Source organism: Chaetura pelagica, unplaced genomic scaffold, assembly GCF_000747805.2.
Source record: "Chaetura pelagica isolate M959 unplaced genomic scaffold, ChaPel_1.0 scaffold264, whole genome shotgun sequence".
Classification (NCBI taxonomy): Eukaryota; Metazoa; Chordata; class Aves; order Apodiformes; family Apodidae; genus Chaetura; species Chaetura pelagica.
Window position 1 is genome coordinate 671,237 of NW_009953064.1, and position 19,356 is coordinate 690,592.

General features: G+C 57.5%; 1 protein-coding gene across 1 annotated transcript in view; it reads left to right on the forward strand.

Moving 5' to 3' along the window:
• Positions 1–4: 4 nt before the first annotated feature.
• The window catches only part of KIF1A (kinesin family member 1A), a gene marked incomplete at its 5' end in the record, with an annotated part of 34,206 nt that continues 14,854 nt past the window's right edge, over positions 5–19,356 (forward strand). Inside the window, 27 exon segments of the mRNA XM_009996759.1 lie at positions 5–125; positions 3,236–3,312; positions 3,412–3,591; positions 3,734–3,799; positions 3,978–4,156; positions 4,512–4,623; positions 5,006–5,083; positions 5,401–5,466; positions 5,750–5,767; positions 6,089–6,164; positions 6,249–6,327; positions 6,579–6,721; positions 7,140–7,166; positions 8,530–8,663; positions 9,173–9,252; positions 9,572–9,647; positions 11,772–11,851; positions 12,132–12,238; positions 12,888–12,971; positions 13,087–13,267; positions 13,350–13,422; positions 13,655–13,748; positions 13,886–14,034; positions 14,194–14,372; positions 14,455–14,592; positions 15,490–15,747; positions 19,148–19,290. Coding sequence (XP_009995061.1) covers positions 5–125; positions 3,236–3,312; positions 3,412–3,591; positions 3,734–3,799; positions 3,978–4,156; positions 4,512–4,623; positions 5,006–5,083; positions 5,401–5,466; positions 5,750–5,767; positions 6,089–6,164; positions 6,249–6,327; positions 6,579–6,721; positions 7,140–7,166; positions 8,530–8,663; positions 9,173–9,252; positions 9,572–9,647; positions 11,772–11,851; positions 12,132–12,238; positions 12,888–12,971; positions 13,087–13,267; positions 13,350–13,422; positions 13,655–13,748; positions 13,886–14,034; positions 14,194–14,372; positions 14,455–14,592; positions 15,490–15,747; positions 19,148–19,290 — 2,998 coding nt within the window.

Below are 19,356 nucleotides of genomic sequence, written 5' to 3' on the forward strand. Positions count from 1 at the left end.
CCCCCCTGTGGCCGGTGGGGTGGCGGGGCCATCCGTGAAGGTGGCGGTGCGGGTCCGGCCCTTCAACTCCCGGGAGATGAGCCGGGAGTCTAAATGCATTATCCAGATGTCGGGAAGCACAACCAGTGAGTGCCCTTGTCCAGGGCAGAGGGGCTCGGGAAAGCTTTGGGTGCTGCTTAGGGTGGGGTGATTCTGTGATACTGTGGCACTGTGACTCTGTGGCACCCCCAGCCCCGCTATCTGCAGCCCCCACACAGCCACCCCCAGGCCCCTCATCCTGCTGCCCAGGCCAGGGGGGCAGGCAGGGCAGGGGTAGGGCCAGGGCTTCAGCCAGCACTTTGCTGACACGGGGGTTTTTCTCCATGAATGAACAAACCTTTGGCTAATCCCCTCAGCCGGGGAGCTGGGGGGCAGGCATCAGGAGGGCTGTGGTTCCTGCTTCTCCTGCCAGCTGGGAAAGGCAGAGGGATGCTGGTAGTGCCAGCTGCCTTCCCCACAGAGCAGGGCTATCTCGGCCTCCCAGAGACAGAGAACCCAAAAATAAAAATGTTTGGGAAGGTAAGAGCAAGTTTTCCCCTTCCCAGGATTATTTGCAGAGACCCTTGCAAGCACTGGGGTGGGAGAGGTCATTGTTTTGCCTAATACACTAAGTCTTGTGGGGGGCAGCAGGGTTGGGAGGCTGGAGCAGGAAGGGGTCAGCCCTTCTCTGCCATCCTTTTCTCCCCAGGTTTCCAGCCACCCCCCCTCCATGGCTTCCCAGGCTGTGGCTGCCTGCCTGCCAACACTGCTGCTTTGTTCCCCTGGTGTCCCCCCCTTCCTGCAGCCATGGGGACTAGCCTGGGCACCAAAACCCCCATCCCCATTCCTGGCAGCTCCTGCCAGGATGGCCAGGAAGGGACCCCAGCTTTCATCCTGCAAGGCCATTAATATTCTCTGGCTGGAGCTGTGCATCTGCAGGCTTTAAAATACAGTGATTATTTTCTCTCCTGCGGGTCTTGGATTTTATCCTGCTCAGTGCTTGCTCCCCTGATATGCTCTGCTGTGCTGCTGGCTCTTAGGGGCAAAGATGAGGGTCATCTCCAGATGTTTTCCTTCTTCCTCTCTTGTCTGCGTGTCTGTCTTCCTCCCCCTCCCCAGCTTTTGCCAGAGCATCAATATTTTGCAGCAGCTTTGCAAAGGCCCTGGGTTGCCTGGTCCCAGGAGAGAAAAAAACCCACCAGTGGCATCTAGCCACATGGGGGGAAATAAATGGGAATGAAGGGGGTGTGGGGAGAGCTTCTCAGCTTGGGGATGGGAGACTCGCTGCTCTTGATGTCCCCCCTTCTCCCCTGTGTTGCAGTCTCCAGCCTGTTGGACCAGCTGGGTGGCTGCAGCTGGGATGCTCTGGAGCCACTTGGTGCCATCCCCAGCTGCTTCTCTGCCCTGTGCCCAGTGTGGGCTGGCACTGGGATGCAGAACAGCTGCCTTGTTTGGCCCTGTCCTTCCTGCTCCTTCTTTTGCCTTCATTGGACTCATTTTTGGGGAGTGATGCTTCTGTTTGCTTTGGAGAGGATCACCTCTGCAGGGAGGAGTCAGACCTGAGCCAGGGGGCTGGGTGACATGGCAGAGCTGCCAGGTGAACCCCAGGGGCCACAGGAGATTCTCTGTCTGGCTTCTTGCATGGCCTCCTGTCACTGTTTAGACTTATGTGGGGAAGAAAAGAACAGTTTCCCACACCTCCCTACCCACTTCTCTTTGGAGTGGCCACTCGCATGTCCTCAACACACTGACTGGGCACTGGCCTGGTGCCGTTTCAGTCTGGATCTCAGCAGGGCCCTCTAAGTCTTTGCAGCTGTGGGGTGGGCAGTTGCTGTGGGGATGTCACTTTCTAGCCTTTTCTCCTGAGAGAGCAGCTAGTAACTAGTCTGCCCAGGCTGCGAGAGGCATCTGGAGCATCTGAGTCATGCTGACTCCAGTGGGCAGGCAGGCAGGGAGCCAGTACCCAGCCCCTCTTTGGTGCTGGAGCTGGGCTTCTGCCCACAGCAAGGGACATCTGTGCAGCACCATGCTGCTGTTTTGCAGTTGGGACTGGATCCTGACCCTGCTTCCCACCCTCCACCTGCCCACCTTGCTGCCTTTGTGGGCAGGGAGAGATGGGTCTCAAGCCAGAAGTGGCAGATCCTTCCACATGGGGGAGGGTAGAATCCGTTGTGGCAACGTAGGAAAAATTTGGAGCAGAAAACATCTGAATCCATAACACCACAGACCAGGACATCCAGCCTCCCAGGGAGGGGGCTGCACCAGGCCTGGGGCTGCTTGGGAAGGTTCCAGCTTGAATCCTGACCGGGTCTGAGTCCTGGCTGAGCATTGGGGCAGGGCAGACTGGGGCTATGATGGAGGGAGCTCCATCAGCCGTGGTGCTGTGTGGCCTCCTGGTCCCCAGCTGGGGGCTGCAGGCTTGGGAACTGTGCTGCACTGGCCCACAAGGTCATTTCAATGTCACCTGAGAGGGCCGGATCTGGTGATTACCCCACTGGTTTGAGTTTCTTCTGACGCATCTGTTGTTTCTGGAAATAAAACCAACAACAAACCCAACCAAACATCATGAATGCTCCGGGGGGTGGGGATGCAGGGAGCAAGGAAGAGAAGTGATGCAGTCTCCAATTTCCATGACAACATCCTCTTCACCAGGGGATGAAAAGCAGGCTCTGGTTTCTGCTGGCAGTGTAACAGGAGGCATTAATCACCCTGCTGGCACTTGGGACCCAGAGCAGAGCACAGGGGAGGAGAAAAAGGAGCCAGAGGGGGCCTGGGGAGCCCTGATGGGGCCACAGCTGCTCCCACCCCACAGTGCCAATGAGTGTGGCTTTGGGAACAGCCCCCCAAGCTGTGGGGTGAAGGAAGGCTGTGATCCTCCCATGCTGGTGTCAGGCTTCCATGGGCAAATGTCAAAGCAGGAAGAAGCCTGAGGGAAAGGGTTGTTTCCCCCACACCGTGCCCAACAGGGTGTTTGAGCAAAACTCTGCCCTGCTCCCTGGGCTGGTGCAGGCTCTGCTGGCTGTGGCACCCAGCACCTGTGCTGGGACTCTTGGGGTTTGGTGGCTCTGGACCCACCTGTGGAGCTGGAGGGTCCTGGTTCTGCTTTCCAGGACTGCTTCAGACTTCATCACCCTTCTCCCCTTACAAGTGGGAAGCACCAATGTGGGGGTACCCCAGCTGGCTGGGTGGACTCATGTTCCTATCTGTTTGCCCCTAGCTATCCTGAACCCAAAGCAGCCCAAAGAGACTCCAAAAAGCTTCAGCTTTGACTACTCCTACTGGTCCCACACCACGGTAAGTGGTGGGAGATCTGAGCCTGCCTGGAGTGCTGGGCTGGGGAGAGGCAGGAGGACCCCCTTGCCAAATTTCTCCTTGTCACCCTTCTCTCTGCAGCCCTCAGACATCAACTATGCATCTCAGAAGCAAGTGTACCGGGACATTGGGGAGGAGATGTTGCAACATGCCTTTGAAGGCTACAATGTCTGCATCTTTGCCTACGGGCAGACGGGCGCTGGCAAGTCCTACACCATGATGGGGAAGCAGGAGAAGGACCAGCAAGGCATCATCCCACAGGTACCACCTGGGGAAGAGCTCTCTGTTCTCCTGCTCTGGTGTGATGCCCAAAGGAAAAGTGGAGTAGGGGAGGGAAGAGGGGAGAAGGGGCCAAGACCCCCTTCTGGTAGGAAACTGAGCAGCCTGGCTCTTCTCTCCACAGCTGTGTGAGGATCTCTTCTCCCGCATCAACGACACGACGAATGACAACATGTCCTACTCTGTGGAGGTAGGCACCCCATCACCTGCCTGGTCCAGCTCCAACCTCCCACCCAGCTCTACGAGCCCTGCCAGCCTCCAGATCCCTCTTTGGGGGTCCCATCCCTGGGTGTGGGGTGGGCCTGATTCTGCCTACATGCTGAGCACCCACATGCAGCCACTAACCTTGCCTGTGCCCCCTCCTCTAGGTGAGCTACATGGAGATATACTGTGAGCGTGTGAGGGACCTCCTGAACCCCAAGAACAAGGGGAATCTGCGGGTCAGGGAGCATCCCCTTATGGGCCCATATGTTGAGGACCTTTCCAAGCTGGCTGTGACCTCCTACAATGACATCCAAGACCTCATGGACTCTGGAAACAAGGCCCGGTGAGTTGGGGGGCAGGAGATGGCCAGGACCTGGAGAGCTTGCAGACATCTCCAGAAGGTTAACTTCCTTGCTTTGCTGGTCTGGCTGCTCCAGAGGTGGCAGTCCCCTCCTTTTCGAGCATTGAGTCTCCCCCACTTTTTGTCACCTTACTTCCTTCCTGCTCTCAAAAGGCCCTGCAGCCAGCAGGAGAAAGCCTGGGTTCTTCCCAGAGCCCTCTCATGTCCTCCAGAGTCCTCTCATGTCCTCCAGACTTACCTTCCCATCGTGTACTATGTCCTGAAATGAGCCCTGGCCCCAGCACCAGCCACTGCAGTGTCCCCTGCAGTGTCACACCTCCCTGTCCTCTCCCTGCAGCACAGTGGCTGCCACCAACATGAACGAGACCAGCAGCCGCTCCCACGCCGTGTTCAACATCATCTTCACGCAGAAGCGGCACGATGCTGAGACAGACATCACCACTGAGAAGGTGGGAGCAGGGTCTAGGGGACTCAGGAAAACACACGTGGGCCCAGGAAGGGTTTTGTGTGCTCTCCACAGCACTTGGGGTGAGATGGTGCAGCCCGAGGAAGGGGTGAAACAGGATGGAGATAATTTGCAGGCACGTGCTGGGCTTATGGTTCCTGGAGGGAAAGGCCCCTGGGCAGGACAGTTGAGCTGATGCCCTTCAGCCCTGCCTGCAAGGATGTTAGCCCTGCTCCTGGCCAGATCCTGGCAAGGATGACCCTGCAGAGCCCACCTCTGCCTTCAGAGCAGTGTCACCTCAGAAGAGATCTTAGCTTCCTCCTTGGCTCTGTGCTGGGGCCTGGTTCTGTGCCTGGCAGGACTCACAGCCTTGTCTCTGCCTGCAGGTCAGCAAAATCAGCCTGGTGGACCTGGCAGGGAGCGAGCGAGCTGACTCCACTGGTGCAAAGGGCACAAGACTAAAGGTGAGAGCTGGAGGTCCCCTTCTGCTGGTGGCAAGACCATGTCCTGCCCCCTCGTCCCCAGCTGTTGCATCTCCTTTCCTTGCCTGCTTCCTTGCCCACTATGCTGCCAAAATCCTTGCCCACCTTTTGTTTGAAAGCTGCCCAGTGGCAGTTCCACTGGGGTCCATGAGTCCCACTTGGGAGGTGCTGGTTGCCCAGGAAGACCAGCTGCTCATTGCCCACCCTGTACTGGGACCTCCTCACCCTCCTGGTGCCCCAGTATTGAGCACCCCTCTGAAATGGTGTTTGAACATTTGGCCTTTTCTTCTCTCCACCAGGAAGGAGCAAACATCAACAAGTCCTTGACCACACTGGGGAAAGTCATCTCTGCCCTGGCTGAAATGGTGGGTAGCTGGAGCCATGGGTGAGTGGGAGCACTGCAAGGGAATGGGATGGGCACAGCAGGGATGGGCTCAGCCCTCAGGGATGGAGCATCCCAGATCTGAGGGACAGGCATACACATCCCAAGCTGTCCTGGTGGCTGGGACCAGCTGGGCTGGTGAGGCTGCTTGTCTCCCTGGAGACCTGCACCTGCTGCTCTCTGCCTGGGGGACGGGGAGGGGGGGCTGTTGTGGGTGGTGAGGAGGGGAGCAGCTCACTTCAACAGTCTCTCTGCTTTCTTTGCAGGATTCGGGGCCAAACAAGGTTGGTGTCCTGGCTGGGCTGGGGAATGGAGGGTTGATTTTTAGCATGGGTGGTTGAGGGTGGGTTTCATGCTTCTCCTGGTGGCTGGCAGAGCCCTCAGCATCCTCCTCACTCTCCTCATTGTGTGGCTCTCAGTGCTTGGCATTAAGCACCTATCCTGGTCCAGGCAGCACCTGTGGAGCTGAGCAGAGCTGCCCAAGGTCACAGTGGCCAGGCAGAGCTCTCCTCCTCTGAGTCCCCATGGCTGGGGACTGGCTGTCACCTTCCCTTGGAAGTGAGCAGGCAGCCTGACAGCCCTTCCCTCTGCTCTCCATCCCCTAGAACAAAAAGAAGAAGAAGACTGATTTCATCCCCTACCGGGACTCGGTGCTGACCTGGCTGCTGCGGGAGAATCTGGGTGAGGACGTGGGTGGGAGGTACAGGCTGGGCAGCAGGCACAGCCACCAGCATCTCCCTGATGCAAGGGTGTCTCTCTGGGCAGGGGGCAACTCCAGGACAGCCATGGTCGCTGCTCTCAGTCCTGCTGACATAAACTACGATGAGACCCTCAGCACCCTCAGGTAGGAATAAGTATCCTTGTCCCCCCATGGCCCCTGAAACCCGGGCAATGCCACGTGCTCTTCTCACCTCTGTAGCAACCCTGGCTGGGGCGGGAGGTGCTGTGGAGGCACCTCAGGCATGAGGCCAAAGGGTTGTCCTGGTGCTGGGATCCTCCAAAGGACTGCTCTGCTGGAAGGGTTTAGAGGCACTGCTTGCCCAGCAGCTGGAGGTTTTGCCCCCTGCTGCTGCTGAGGGCTCTGTCCTGCCCCAGGTACGCTGACCGTGCCAAGCAGATCCGCTGCAACGCTGTCATCAATGAGGACCCCAACAACAAGCTCATCCGGGAGCTGAAGGACGAGGTGGCCCGTCTGCGTGACCTTCTCTATGCCCAGGGCCTTGGGGACATCATTGACAGTAGGTACCACCTGGTGCTCTCTGGCGGAGGCTCCAGGCAGAGGCAGGCTGGAGTCCGTCCTGCCCGTGGGGCTGATGTCTCCCTGTATCCTGCTCTGCCAGCCAGGCAGCAGCACCCTGCTGCTGAAGAGTGGTGGTGACACCTCCAGCAATCCCCTGCCTGTGTGTTTGCAACCCCCAGCCCACTCCCTTAAGTAAAAGGAGCTGCTTTACACCCAGCAGACCCCTACTTCTTCTCCTCCACCTCCTGTCTTTAGCATCCCGTGCCCAGCAGAGGTGCCAGGAAGGTGTTCCCAGGGCTGAGCCCACCATGGTCTCTCCTCCATGTGCTGTCAGAAACCCTACTGAGATGAACCCCCTCTTGTTCTATGTTCTCTCTGTTCTTACCCCTGCTCCCTGCCCTCTCTCTCTCTCTTAGCCCATCCTGCTGCAGGAGGATCCAAATGTGTGTATTCCCCATCACTGGTACTCTTGCTTCATGGCTTTTGGGAGGTGTAGGCTGTGCCCAGGGGCACCTGTGCAGCATGGGGAAGGGCTGCTGGAGCCGGCCCAAGCTCATGGAGAGGTGCTTGCCCTCTCGCTGGCTGTTCCCAGGGAGCTGGTAAAGGGGATGGTAGCAGGGTCACGGTCAGTGCCTGGGCTTGGGATAGCACTTGGAGGGACCAGCATCCTCTGCTGTGCTGAGGGCCTGATCCCCACGGGGACTCCTTCCTCCCTGCTGTCACAATGTTTGCTGTTGCTGCTTCTGCTGGCTCTGGGGCTTGTCGGGACTGGAGCCTGGCATGACACTGGGGCAGGCTGGCAGCTGCCCTCCTGATGGAGGGGGGTGTGGTGATGGCCAGGAGGCTTTTGCCAGTGGATAAGCTCTGTCGCCCCATCCTGTCCTGGGCCAGGCAGTGCAGCCGGGCAGTGGTTGGGCCCAGCGAGGAGATGGGGACCTGGCCCTTCCCCTCCTGGCTTGGCTCCCCCAGCTGTGGGCTGATGGAGGTGGCTAAGTCTGCACACACAAACCTGTGCCCACCTCCAGCACAGCACGCTGAGCCCCTGCAACTTCTCTGGGCTTGGGGAGCATCTCTGATACTTAGATCCCTTTGCTGTGGGGTTTGGTGGCAGCTGGTGCTGGGGGTGTCAGCAGGAAAAAGTAAGGGGCATGGTGCCACCCTGCCCTCACTTTGCTCTCTCTCTGGCTTCCTGGCCGAGGTGCTGCTCCTCCTGCTCTGTCTCCATGACCCCTGTGTAGGGCAGAGGGCCACAGCCTCTTCTCCCCTTCCTTTCTTATTCTCTGTCCCCAGATCCAGCTAATCTGGGACAGCTGGGCAAATACAACAACCTGGGCTGTGTCAGTAGGAGGATGACAGGGGTGTGCTCTTGGGGAGGAAGGTTGATCCCAGACCTGATGGCTGCAGGATCTGGTGTTGCAGAAAAGTATCCCTGAGAGCCTGGGAAGCTTCCAGGGCTGCTAGCACAGCTGCTTCCCAAAACAGCCCTGTGCTCCTGGGGGACTGCCTGAGCTGAGGGAGAGATGCCTGTGCCCTTGCCCTGCTGCTGCCTGTGCCACTGTGCTGTTGTCTGTGCCTTTTCCTTGTAATTCCTGGCTTTCTTCTTGCCACACCCAGCCGCTCTTTTTTTTTTTTTTCCTGCCCCCCACAACAGCTTTTCTCGTCTCCATCTTTCTCTCTCTCTTCTTCTCTGTGTGTCTTCCCCTGGCCCATCCCTCCTTCCCTGCCCCGTAGATGTGTCCGACTTTGAGAACAATAATGATGCTAGAGGGGGAGAGCTGAATCAGCGCCCTGACAATCTCTCCACAGTGACCAATGCCATCGCTGGGATCAGTCCCTCTTCCTCCCTGTCAGCCCTGTCCAGCCGTGCTGCCTCTGTCACCAGCCTCCACGAGCGTATCATGTTTGCTCCGGGCAGCGAAGAGGCCATCGAGAGGCTCAAGGTAAAGAGGCCAGTGCCCAGCAGGACAGAGGGGTTCAGCTCCTGTGCTGAGGCTTCTGGAGGGGGCTCAGTGTTCTCTGGAAGCCCATTAAGTGGGGAGATGCTCAGGTGAAGCCATGCCTGGGTGTGCTGCTGCAGAGCAGACAGACCCAGAGGTGCCCAGTGCTCTCGACTGCTGGATGGGAGAGGGTTTGGTGTGGTAGGGACCACCTGCTGCTGCTGTCCTCCTCGTGGGGTGGCTGTTCTTTTGACCTGTGGGATGAGTGCTCCTGGCTTGGGATGGGTGCTCCCAGCCCAGCATGGTGCAGAAGTGGGCTGGCAGCAAGGGGATGGAGAGGCTGGTCTTAATGCCTTGCTCTTTGAAGATGGGGATGATGGAAAGACAGTGGTGAAATGCTGCTGTGGCTTGTTTAAACCACCCGAGACTGGGACCAGTGTCCTGCTGCAGTATGCAGGCAGGTCTGTTGCCTGTAGGACACTCTAACCCCCTGCTAACCCTACCCTTGCCAGGAAACTGAGAAGATCATTGCAGAGCTGAACGAGACGTGGGAGGAGAAGCTGCGGAGGACAGAAGCGATCCGGATGGAGAGGTAGGTGGGGCTCCCCAGTCATGTCTCCTCCTCTGCACTTTGCCTAGAGCAGTTCAGCTCCTGGGGGCACCCAGGATGCTTGACCATCCAGCTGTACCCAGACTGCCCCCCTGGGCACCACAGTGCCCTCCATGCTAAGCAGGCACAGATGTGTTCTGCTTTGAGAAACCTCCCTGAGGCACAGAGACAGCTAAAGGAGGTTCTAGGGCTGTGATCTGTGGGCAAACCCGTGGGCTTGAGTCCCCTCTAGGGCTTGTCTAGTGTCAACTCCAGGGACTCGCGTGGCTTTGACCAGTTCTTCTTTCCCTTGTTCTTTCAGGGAAGCATTGCTGGCTGAAATGGGGGTGGCCATGAGGGAGGATGGAGGCACCTTGGGTGTTTTCTCTCCTAAAAAGGTAGGATCATCTTATTCTCTTCTTCCCCTGGCAAATGAGGGGTTCATACCCCTGCAGCTTCCTTCCAGCCAGCCCCAGATACTCCACTAGCCTTTTCTTGTCTCTGAAACCTATGGAGGAAATCCCAGTGTTGGCCCTGCTGGGTATCAACATAGGTAGATACTCCTGACTAAACATCCAGCCCTCACTGCTTGGATGATGTCCCCATTCAGGTGGGGCTTTGGTGATGATGGCTGTGTTAGACTTCAGTGCTAGCTTATAAAAATCCGTACTTTGGGGTATTTGGAATTGCTGCCCCTGAAACTGGCAAGTCCTTGCTGAGAAATGCAGGTGCAGAAATATTCCACAGTCATCATTGCTTGTAGCATCCTGGAGAGTATTTTCTAAGCAAAATGCTGGCTGTGTCCCAAAGAGTTTGGGTGCCAGCAAACTGCCAAGTACCAGTGACATTAATCACTGCATCTCACTCATCTGTGTAACCATCATGGTAGTGACATCCAGTTCACAAGCCCAGCCCTGGTGGAGCGTGCAGAGCAGTGCTGGGTGCTGAGGAGCAAGCACCTGCTGGTAGGACCAGGTTATGCTTGCTTAGCTCTCCCACCACACTGAGGGATGCTTTGGGGGCTGCCCCAGCAGCTGATGCTGGTTGACTTGGTGACACTCAGATGGAGCCCTTGGGACCTTCCCCTTGCATGCCTTGGTGTGGCTCTTAGGACAAATTTCTACAGTGTTGTCATTGTTTCTCACCTTTGTCTCAGCTGCTGCCTGTTAGGACCACAGATCTCTGTGTAGAAAGCATAGGGGTTTATTCCCCAAAGCAGGTTGGTCTTAGAGGTTGGGCATTGCTGTGGTGGTCTTGGTGCCTCCTTGCTCTTCAGCTGTCTGGGGGGTGGAAACTCTGACTTCTGCAGTGGCTGGCAAGAAAAGCTAGGTTTGATAGCATGCAAAGCCCCTTTTTGCTAAGGGAAAAGCAGGGCAGGACTGTGGTGTCCTGCTCTGTGTCATCGCTGGGCTGGTTACATTTCCAAGGAGCTTATTGGAAGGTAGAACATCTGCCTCCTACTAACCGGTCTTGCAAGTCTGGAGAAAAACTGCAAGCTGAAGGAGCCTCAGACTGTGGGGCTACATGTCTGCCTAGGGGGGCCTGAGGTTAAATGCTGTGGCCAACTCATTCCTGCCAGCCACCATGGAGAAGAGCCTGTGTTTCCCTTGGCCTCCAGCTCTCCTGCACTGTTTGGAGTGAGTCTGTTCTATCAGCCAGGGCTTGTGGAAATGTTGTGACAGGAAAACCTCTGCATGCTGGTTGTCAGTGGGCTGATGAGATGTTCCTTATGGTCTCTATTCTTATTTTTGGGCAACTTAGAGCTTCATCTGCTGATACTGCTGGAACTGACCCCGTTGCCTGAAGGTGCAATCACTGCAGCTTGTGATGGGGTGGGATAAGCCACAGCCAGAGGGGTCTGTGGCTGGGGGAGAAACTTCCCTCTCATCAAGAGCAAAGTGGTTTTTGACCGAGGGGAATAGCTGTTAGGAAGGTAGTGAAATTCAGCCTGGAGATACAGCTTCAGGTCTCAGTTGAGCCTCTAGTCTGGAACCTGCTCTTTTGGGTGCTTCGTCCTTGTACCATCAGTGGAGGAAAACAGGCACTTGTAGTTCTTCTCATCCTACACCAGCTGTTGCATGGGATGTGCCTCTGCCTCAGCTACACTGTCCACAGCGGAGCTGGAGGCTACAGTGAGGCAAGGGCCTGTGGACATACAGCACAGGTGAGCAGAGTCCCACTCCAGGAGACACGAGCCATATCAGGGATTCCCCATGGGAAGTGTTCAGCTCCATGCTGGGCCTGTTTGCAAAGTGGATTGTCAAAGGCAGCCAGGGGAGTGCCCAGGGTGCAGTGCTTTGAGGAGGAAAGCAAGTCAGCATGTGGAGGCAGGTCATCCTCATTCCAGCTGCTCGGCTCTCTGCAGTCCCCTTGAAAACTACCTGCCTGTGTATGTTGTCCTGGAGCTAGAGAAGGCAGGAGAGCCCATGCAGGGGCAGCCTGAGGTGCTGCTGAGCTCCCAGCTCCCTCTGCACCCAGGTGAGCAGGGTGCACTGAGGTGACTCCTTGTTTGTCTCTCCCAGACACCCCACTTGGTCAACCTGAATGAGGACCCGCTCATGTCTGAGTGTCTTCTCTACTACATCAAGGATGGGATAACAAGGTGAGAGCCAGGTGCTGTGGAGCAGTGGCAGCCTAGCCTGTATCTCAGTGTCTGACTTGCCTAGGTTGGCAGCAGAGTGACAGCTGTCCCTGGTCTGGGCACTGTTCCTGGGTCATCCCCAGAGTGCCATAGAATGTGGGGAAAACGTATCTGCCTGGCAACCTGACATTGGTCCTGCTGTGCACCATGGGCTGCTCCTGTCAGCCCCAGGGGTGGTTTTGGGGGGAGGGCAAGGAGGGGCTGCTTTGAGGAAGGATCAAGCTGTGTTTTTCCTTGGCAGGGTTGGCCGGGAAGATGCAGAGAAGAGGCAGGACATTGTTCTCAGTGGGCACTTCATTAAGGAAGAGCACTGCCTTTTCCGCAGTGACACCAAAACCGGTGGTGAAGGTACTCCTTGTCTGGAGGGACTCCACTTCCCCAAGGGACCTCAGTCCCTCTCTGTGTACCCAGCATCTGTCCCCAGCCAAGATTCCTGCCCTCCTCATGTTAATAGGGCTCTGCCACATGGCTGTGGCCTCTATGAGCCTCCAGAGCAAGCTACAGCCCTCACCTAGCTGGGAGGGAAGCTCGTGCAAGGCACATGGAAGCTGCCTTGGTGAGGCCAGCCAGGGAGATCAGGGTGGGAGTGCGGAGCAGATTGTAGATGATTCCCCCACCCAAGATGTGGAGCAGAGCCCACGCCACAAACCAGCAGGAACCTGGGAGCGAACAGGGTAACAGGCTTTGGAAGATGAGCCTGGGGAGGCTGGAGATACATGCTGAAGGCTCTGATCTCCTCTCACATCCAGGCTCCAGCTGCTTTTAGTTCTTGGGACTGCTCTGATTAACATAAGCTTGGCTGAGCCCCATCGGTTTCCCAGGCTGGGGATGATGCTGGTGGGTGCCCAGAGTGCCCCTCATTGTGTCCCTGGAGTGCTGAGTGGGGCAGCTCTCCCTTTCTGAGGCTGCAGGAGCAGTGGAGCAGGAGATGTAGCATTTATCCCTCTGCATCCACCTTACTTGTGCTCCCTCTCTGCCCTTTCCATTGTGTCTGCAGTGATAGTGACCCTGGAGCCCTGTGAGGGTGCTGACACCTACGTGAATGGCAAGAAGGTGACAGAGCCCAGCATCTTGCGCTCAGGTGGGTCCCCAGAGCTGCTCTAACCAGCCTCCTTCCATCTCCTGGAGGCCCTGCACGTTGTCCCACATTAACCAACACCCTTTCCTCCTCCTCCACCCTGGATGCATCCCTGTAGGAAACCGCATCATCATGGGGAAGAGCCACGTCTTCCGCTTCAACCACCCCGAGCAGGCTCGGCAGGAGCGGGAGAGGACCCCGTGTGCCGAGACCCCTGCGGAGCCTGTGGACTGGGCTTTTGCCCAGAGGGAGCTGCTGGAGAAGCAAGGCATTGACATGAAGCAGGAGATGGAGCAGCGGTGAGGGCAAAGGGGCTGGGGTGATGGGGAGTTGGGGACCCACCTCCAGGTTGGTCATCCTCTCCTTTCCCATTCCTTCCAGGCTCCAGGAGCTGGAGGACCAGTACCGGAGGGAGCGGGAGGAGGCAAATTACCTTCTCGAGCAGCAGAGGCTGGTAGGTGGTCAGAACCTGGCTCCTTCTCAGACTGCCCACTCCTGGCAGATGTTTGCATGGGGTGGCTCTGTGTGTCCTAAAAACAAAGGCAAACCTGTTGTCTCTGGGGTTGTCCCTGTACACACAGATGTAGAGGAGGGAGGAGGCTGGGTGGGGGGAAAAGCACTATGTGGCAGCGTGGACAAAGGTCACACTTTGTGGGTTGCATCATCCCTCTTCTTGTTTCCTTCAGGACTATGAGAGCAAACTGGAGGCTCTCCAGAAGCAGATGGACTCTAGGTATTACCCTGAGGCAAATGAGGAAGAAGATGAGCCTGAAGATGAAGGTGAGGTCTTGGTGCCGCCACAGGGTTTTGATGCTCTCTGAGGGAGCAAGAAGAGTGGGCTCTGGGTCCCCTGGGCACTTCTGTGCTGATGTCCTCCTTCCTGGCAGTGGGGTGACTGTTCCTCTTTGTCCCCACAGTGCAGTGGACGGAGCGGGAGTTTGAGCTGGCTCTCTGGGCCTTTAGGAAGTGGAAGTGGTACCAGTTCACCTCCCTCCGTGACCTGCTCTGGGGCAATGCCATCTTCCTCAAGGAAGCCAACGCCATCAGTGTGGAGCTGAAGAAGAAGGTGGGTGCCCGAGGCTCCTCTCTGGCTTGCTGTGGTACCCATGGCAGAGGCCACAAGCACGGGCAGCCGGGGAAGTGCCAAGGAAGGGGTTGCCAAAGGCACCATGCAGAGCCCAGTGTCCTCCTGGGTGTCTCACTGTCCCCCTCTGCCCTTCCTCAGGTCCAGTTCCAGTTCGTGCTCCTCACAGACACACTCTACTCACCTCTCCCTCCTGACCTGCTGCCTCCTGATGCTGCCAAGGACCGGGAGAAGCGACCATTCCCCCGGACCATCGTGGCCGTAGAGGTGCAGGACCAGAAGAACGGGGCTACCCATTACTGGACCCTGGAGAAGCTGAGGTGGGTGAACCTTACCTGTGCTGGGCAGGGCTCAGCTGGCCTCAGCCTGGTGTCTCACTGCTGCCTGCCCCTCTGCCTGCAGGCAGCGCCTGGACCTGATGCGAGAGATGTACGACCGTGCAGCAGAAGTGCCTTCCAGCGTCATTGAGGACTGCGACAACGTGGTGACGGGCGGAGACCCTTTCTATGACCGCTTCCCCTGGTTCAGGCTGGTGGGCAGGTGAGTGCTTCGGCTCCTTCTAAGTGTGGCTGGGACTGGCAGCAGCCCTGCTGGCTCTGCTGGGTGCAGGGCGTTCGTCTCCCTAGAGAGCAAGGCCGTGGGAGGAGGTGCTGTCTCCCTGGTCCTGGTTCTCCTCCTCGTTGGCTGCCGGGACCCCGAGGGACCTGCTGCTGGCAATGCTCCTGCTGTAACACAGTGCTGTGGGGCACGGGCTTGTGGTTTGCCACTGGTGGGGGAGGTGGGAGGCAGTGGCTGTCCAGCAGGCTGAGAGCTCATGCCACCTTGACCTCCATCCTGGTGGGCACGCGTCAGTGTCCCAGCATCCGTTTGTACGGTACGTGCTGCGCGTCGCCGTGCGCTTCCCGCGCGCTGGTTGGAAGGGTGCAGTGCCAGCAAGGTGGACGGGGCACCCTGGAGAAGGGGTCTGCCCTGGCGGGCAGGGGGAAGCAGAGGACTGAGCTGCCTGCCCCAACCAACCACGCCTGCCACAGAGTCACCCCCCCCATGTCATGGCACATGGAGAGATTCCCTTTGGTGGTGGGGGGGGTGGCAGTGAGCCTCGTGCCACCCGCTCTGTCCCTGTGCTGCCCACCAAGCCAGCAAGGGGAATCCCCACCGTTTGCACCAGTTCCTTGGGTCACTCTTTTTTCCACCCTTCACAGCTGACAGCCATTGGTGGCTTCTTTTAGAGACACACCAGACGGGCAGGTCTTTTATTTCCCAACACCCCTTGGTTTAAGCAGAAAAAAAAAAAGCCCCACCCCAAAACCTAACCAAGGAAAATACAACAAACCAAACAACACAACACCCAAAAATGAAAAAAAAATCCTATTCTTACTCTCTCTGTTTGGAACAGCTGGTGTTAACATGTCTTCTATCTTGTTGTACTAACCTTAGTTCAGATATCTCTGGCTGCAACAGCTCTCCTCTTTTCAACACATGCATGAGCGAGCGCATGGCTGATCTCACCCCCTCCCCTACCTTCTCGAACCCCGACTCCGACATCACCGAGCCTGCTGACGAGCAGCACCAGGGGCAGGAGGAGGAGGAGGAGGAGGCGGAGGACCTGGAGGAAGACATCTTTCCGGAGTGCCCGCTGTGTGATGGCCGGGATCCGTTTTACGACCGCTCCCCCCTGTTCAGTTTAGTAGGAAGGTTGGTGAGGTTTTAGGAGAGCATGCCGGGAAGGAACTAGCTCTTTCGCATGAGGGAACTGCTTTCGGACACAACTCCTACCTCTGGGGTGTCCTGGAAGAGCAGGGGGTGGCCAGCTGGCTGGGATTGCCACTGAGCCCGGGGTGCCTGGTGGGGCAGCGAGGTGCCCACTGAGGTAGGGCTGTGAGGAGCACAGCAGCAGTAGGAGATAGCAGGAGAACCATGCCAGCTCCACTGGAGACTCTTTTAGGGAGGTCCCTCTTTGGGGCAGCTCCTGAGAAGGGGAGCTGTGCCTCTGGCACTGAAGGAGCCAGGGAGATGCACAGGAGTCTTGGTCCTGAGCATTCCTGTCCCAGGGAAGGTCACCTCCCACCTGGCTCTGGGTCACCCCATGATGCCACTGGCTGGGGACATGTGGGCACTTGAAAAGCTGGCATGTCTGTGGCACTGGCTTGGCCATCCTGGCTGCATCAGTCAGCGGGAGCCTCCCAGGATGCAGAGGCTTGGATGTCCCCAGGGAGCTGGGGGAGCGAAGCTGAGAGGAGCAAGGAGGGAGCCAAGGGCAGGAGGAAGAGAAAGGCTCTGCAGAAAGGAGCATTTTCTCTTGTCTCTGTACCCAGTGCCTGGCTTGGGGCCATCCCTGCCAGTGTGGCACAGGAGATGTTCAGGGAGGTTGTGGGGACCCGGGTGCAGGTTCCAATTCCTCCTTGGCTCCAGCTGGGAAGAGCTTTGATTCCTCATATCTCTTAGCCATGAGACCCCCCTGGGCTCTATTAGTCTGGAGAAACCCACTAGCTGCTGCAAAACCAGCTGTGTCACCCAAGCCTGGTGACAATCAACCCATCCCCAAAATGGGATGTGGTGCTGCCAGCTCCGCCCCAGGTTTTTCCCAAGGGGATAATGTGTACCTGGAGCTGATCCTGGAGTTTCTGCCCCAGGCAGGAGCCAGAGTGGCTCATGATGGTTGAACCTCTCCCTGCCAGGGGTGCCCTGACTGGGGTGGAGTTGAAGCTCCTCTTCCTTGGTGTGCTAGAGCCAGGCTTAGCCCTGCCAGGCAGCATGTGGGCAGCAAGCAGGCAGAGAGGGTGGAGGTGGGGTAAGAGTCCTGCAGCCTCAGACCGAAAGAGCTGGGTTCTTCCCCCTTTTTTCTTTTATTTATATTTTTTTCCTTTTTTTCCATTAAGAAAAAAAAAAAAGCAAGCGCAAAACTCTCAAGGGAACCTCAAAAAATCCCCCAGAAGGCCCTGCAGCAGCAGCCCCACTGCTGGGGACACGTTCCCTGGAGCTCAGCACCTTCCAACTTCTTTTGAGTCTGCCCTGGGTTTGGCTCCCTGCACAGCAGCTCCGCCGGCCACATTTCTTGTGAAGTGTGCTTGGATTGGTTTATGATTGGATCTTTGATTTTGATTTTTTTTATTATTATTATTATTATCATTAGTATTTTTTTTACTTTATTTCTTTTGAGGTTTTGGGGGTTTTTTTGGTTTTTGTTTCGGTTCTTTTTTAGCTGCTGGCTCTATCTCTCCAAAGCTTTAGCAAAAATTGGGGTTCTTTCACTTTTGTCTTCCTTTGGAAAGGCTTTTCTTTGGTCTGAGCATGCCATCTTTGCACCTCACCAATCTTGTGGTTAGTGTCCCTGCCCTCCTTCCTCTAGTGACACACTTGTCCCCCTCCTCCCTGCCTTCCCCCCTCTCCCTCCTCTTTCCTCCCCTTTTCACCCCCTTGGCTTCAACACCAGCTGCCCTGCGATTTTGGGTGGGTGGGTGTGCTTCTAAGACCTCCTTGTGGCCACAGGGCTCTGCCCTGGGCATGTGGTCCTGCCAGAAAGCCCTGGCATGGCCCAGTCACTTGTCCTTGGTGTCCTCTGAGAAGAGATCAGGCGAGGGGGCTGGCAGAAGGTGGCAATGGGGCAGCGCCTTTTGTTTCCACAACTTGAGTCCTTGGAGATGCTTTGGATGGAAGAAGCCTCAAGCAGTGGTTGGAAGTCAATGAGAGTCACCAGAGCAGGGAGAACCTCTGGGGCTTGGGCTGCAACTGTGGGTCTGAGGCCTCCTGCAAGAGCCTCCTGGGCACTTTTGAGTGCTGTTGGATGTCTGCAAAGATGCCTGTGAGGCTGAGACATCACAAGCAACATTGCCAGCCATCTGGAGATGCAACCCTCATGGGAGCCTTCCAAAAGAGAAGTGTCCTGGCTGGTCCCAGCACCATGCTACCCAACAATACCCGAAGACAATGCATGTCAAGACACTGGTGGGTGCCCTGGGGAGAGGCAATGGGCACCCTGCACTCCCTCTTGCTCAGAGCAGTGCTGCCCACAGGCAAGGGCAGTTTGTTCCTCTGGGCATGGAGCTTGGTGCTAAAGGCTGGGGAGATGACTTGTGCTGAGGACACAGCACACTGCCCTTGCCAGAGCACCAGGAGGACCATTGAATGACGAGCCAGCCAGCAGCAGGGTTAAGGAAGACAGCAAGAGGAGGGAAAATGCTTGAGAAAGAGAGAGCTGCAGCCTGGCAGGAGGTGCAGGCAGAGATGTGGTGTGGCCATCATGTTGAACCCCAGCACAGCGCCTGGCTGTGGTAGCATCAGCGACCTGGACACCATGGAGGAGAGCAAGGAGGGTCAGATCTGCCACACAGGGAGTGCGCAGCTCCATCCTCACCCATAGAGAGAAGCCAGCAGTGCAGTCCCTGTGACGTGCTGGCGAGTAGCCCGGGACCCCGAAGCCACACATGCAAAGGGATGGGATGGAGGAGACACAGGCTGCTGATGCCACCAGCTGCACCTGCAGCCCCCCTGCCAGCTGGGGCAAAGGCTTCCTGCAGCCACCAGCAGCTGGTGGGTAGAGCTGGGGCCAGGCTGGCTTCAGCAGGTTCATCTCTGGAGGCTTCTGGCCTCCAGCCAGGACCTTCTCTCCCCTCCTTCAGTCCTGCTGGCCTCTACCTCCCTTCTCACCCTCCCTTCCCTCCTGCCTTGCCCCTGCCTCCCCCACGGTGACTCCTCAGCCACCCGACCCCCTCGTGTTGCAGCATCTCCTGCCCTAGTCCTCCGGCTCCACCACAGAGACAAGGTCCTCTTCCCTCCCAGCTTCACGGTGGCACCAGCGCAGCCCCCCTCCCCTCCCCGCCCGCCACGGAGGTGACAGCTGGAGAGGTAATGCCAGTCCCACCTGCTCCAGGGTGCTGCCTGTGTCCTGCTCCCTGCCCTCCTGGCTGGCCTTGGCTGCCTTCTCTTTTAGTTTTGCTTTGCAGCGCCGCGGTCGCGACCTGAGCGGTGACCTGGGATCCTGGCCGCGCCACCTGCGCCTGGGGACCCACGGGTGGGAGCAGTGACCTCTGTCCCCCCCGTCTTGTGTGTCCTTCCCCATCCACTCCCCTCCCCACTCCCCCTCCACCTCTGACAGGGCCTTCGTCTACCTGAGCAACCTCCTGTACCCCGTGCCCCTGGTCCACCGCGTGGCCATCGTCAGCGAGAAGGGTGAAGTGAAGGGCTTCCTGCGTGTGGCTGTCCAGGCCATCTCAGGTAGGAGGAGAACCCCTCTAAAATGTGCCCCTTGTGTCCCCTGCCTGCCCCCCCCCCCCCAAAAACACCCACCTACCCCCCTCCCCCCCC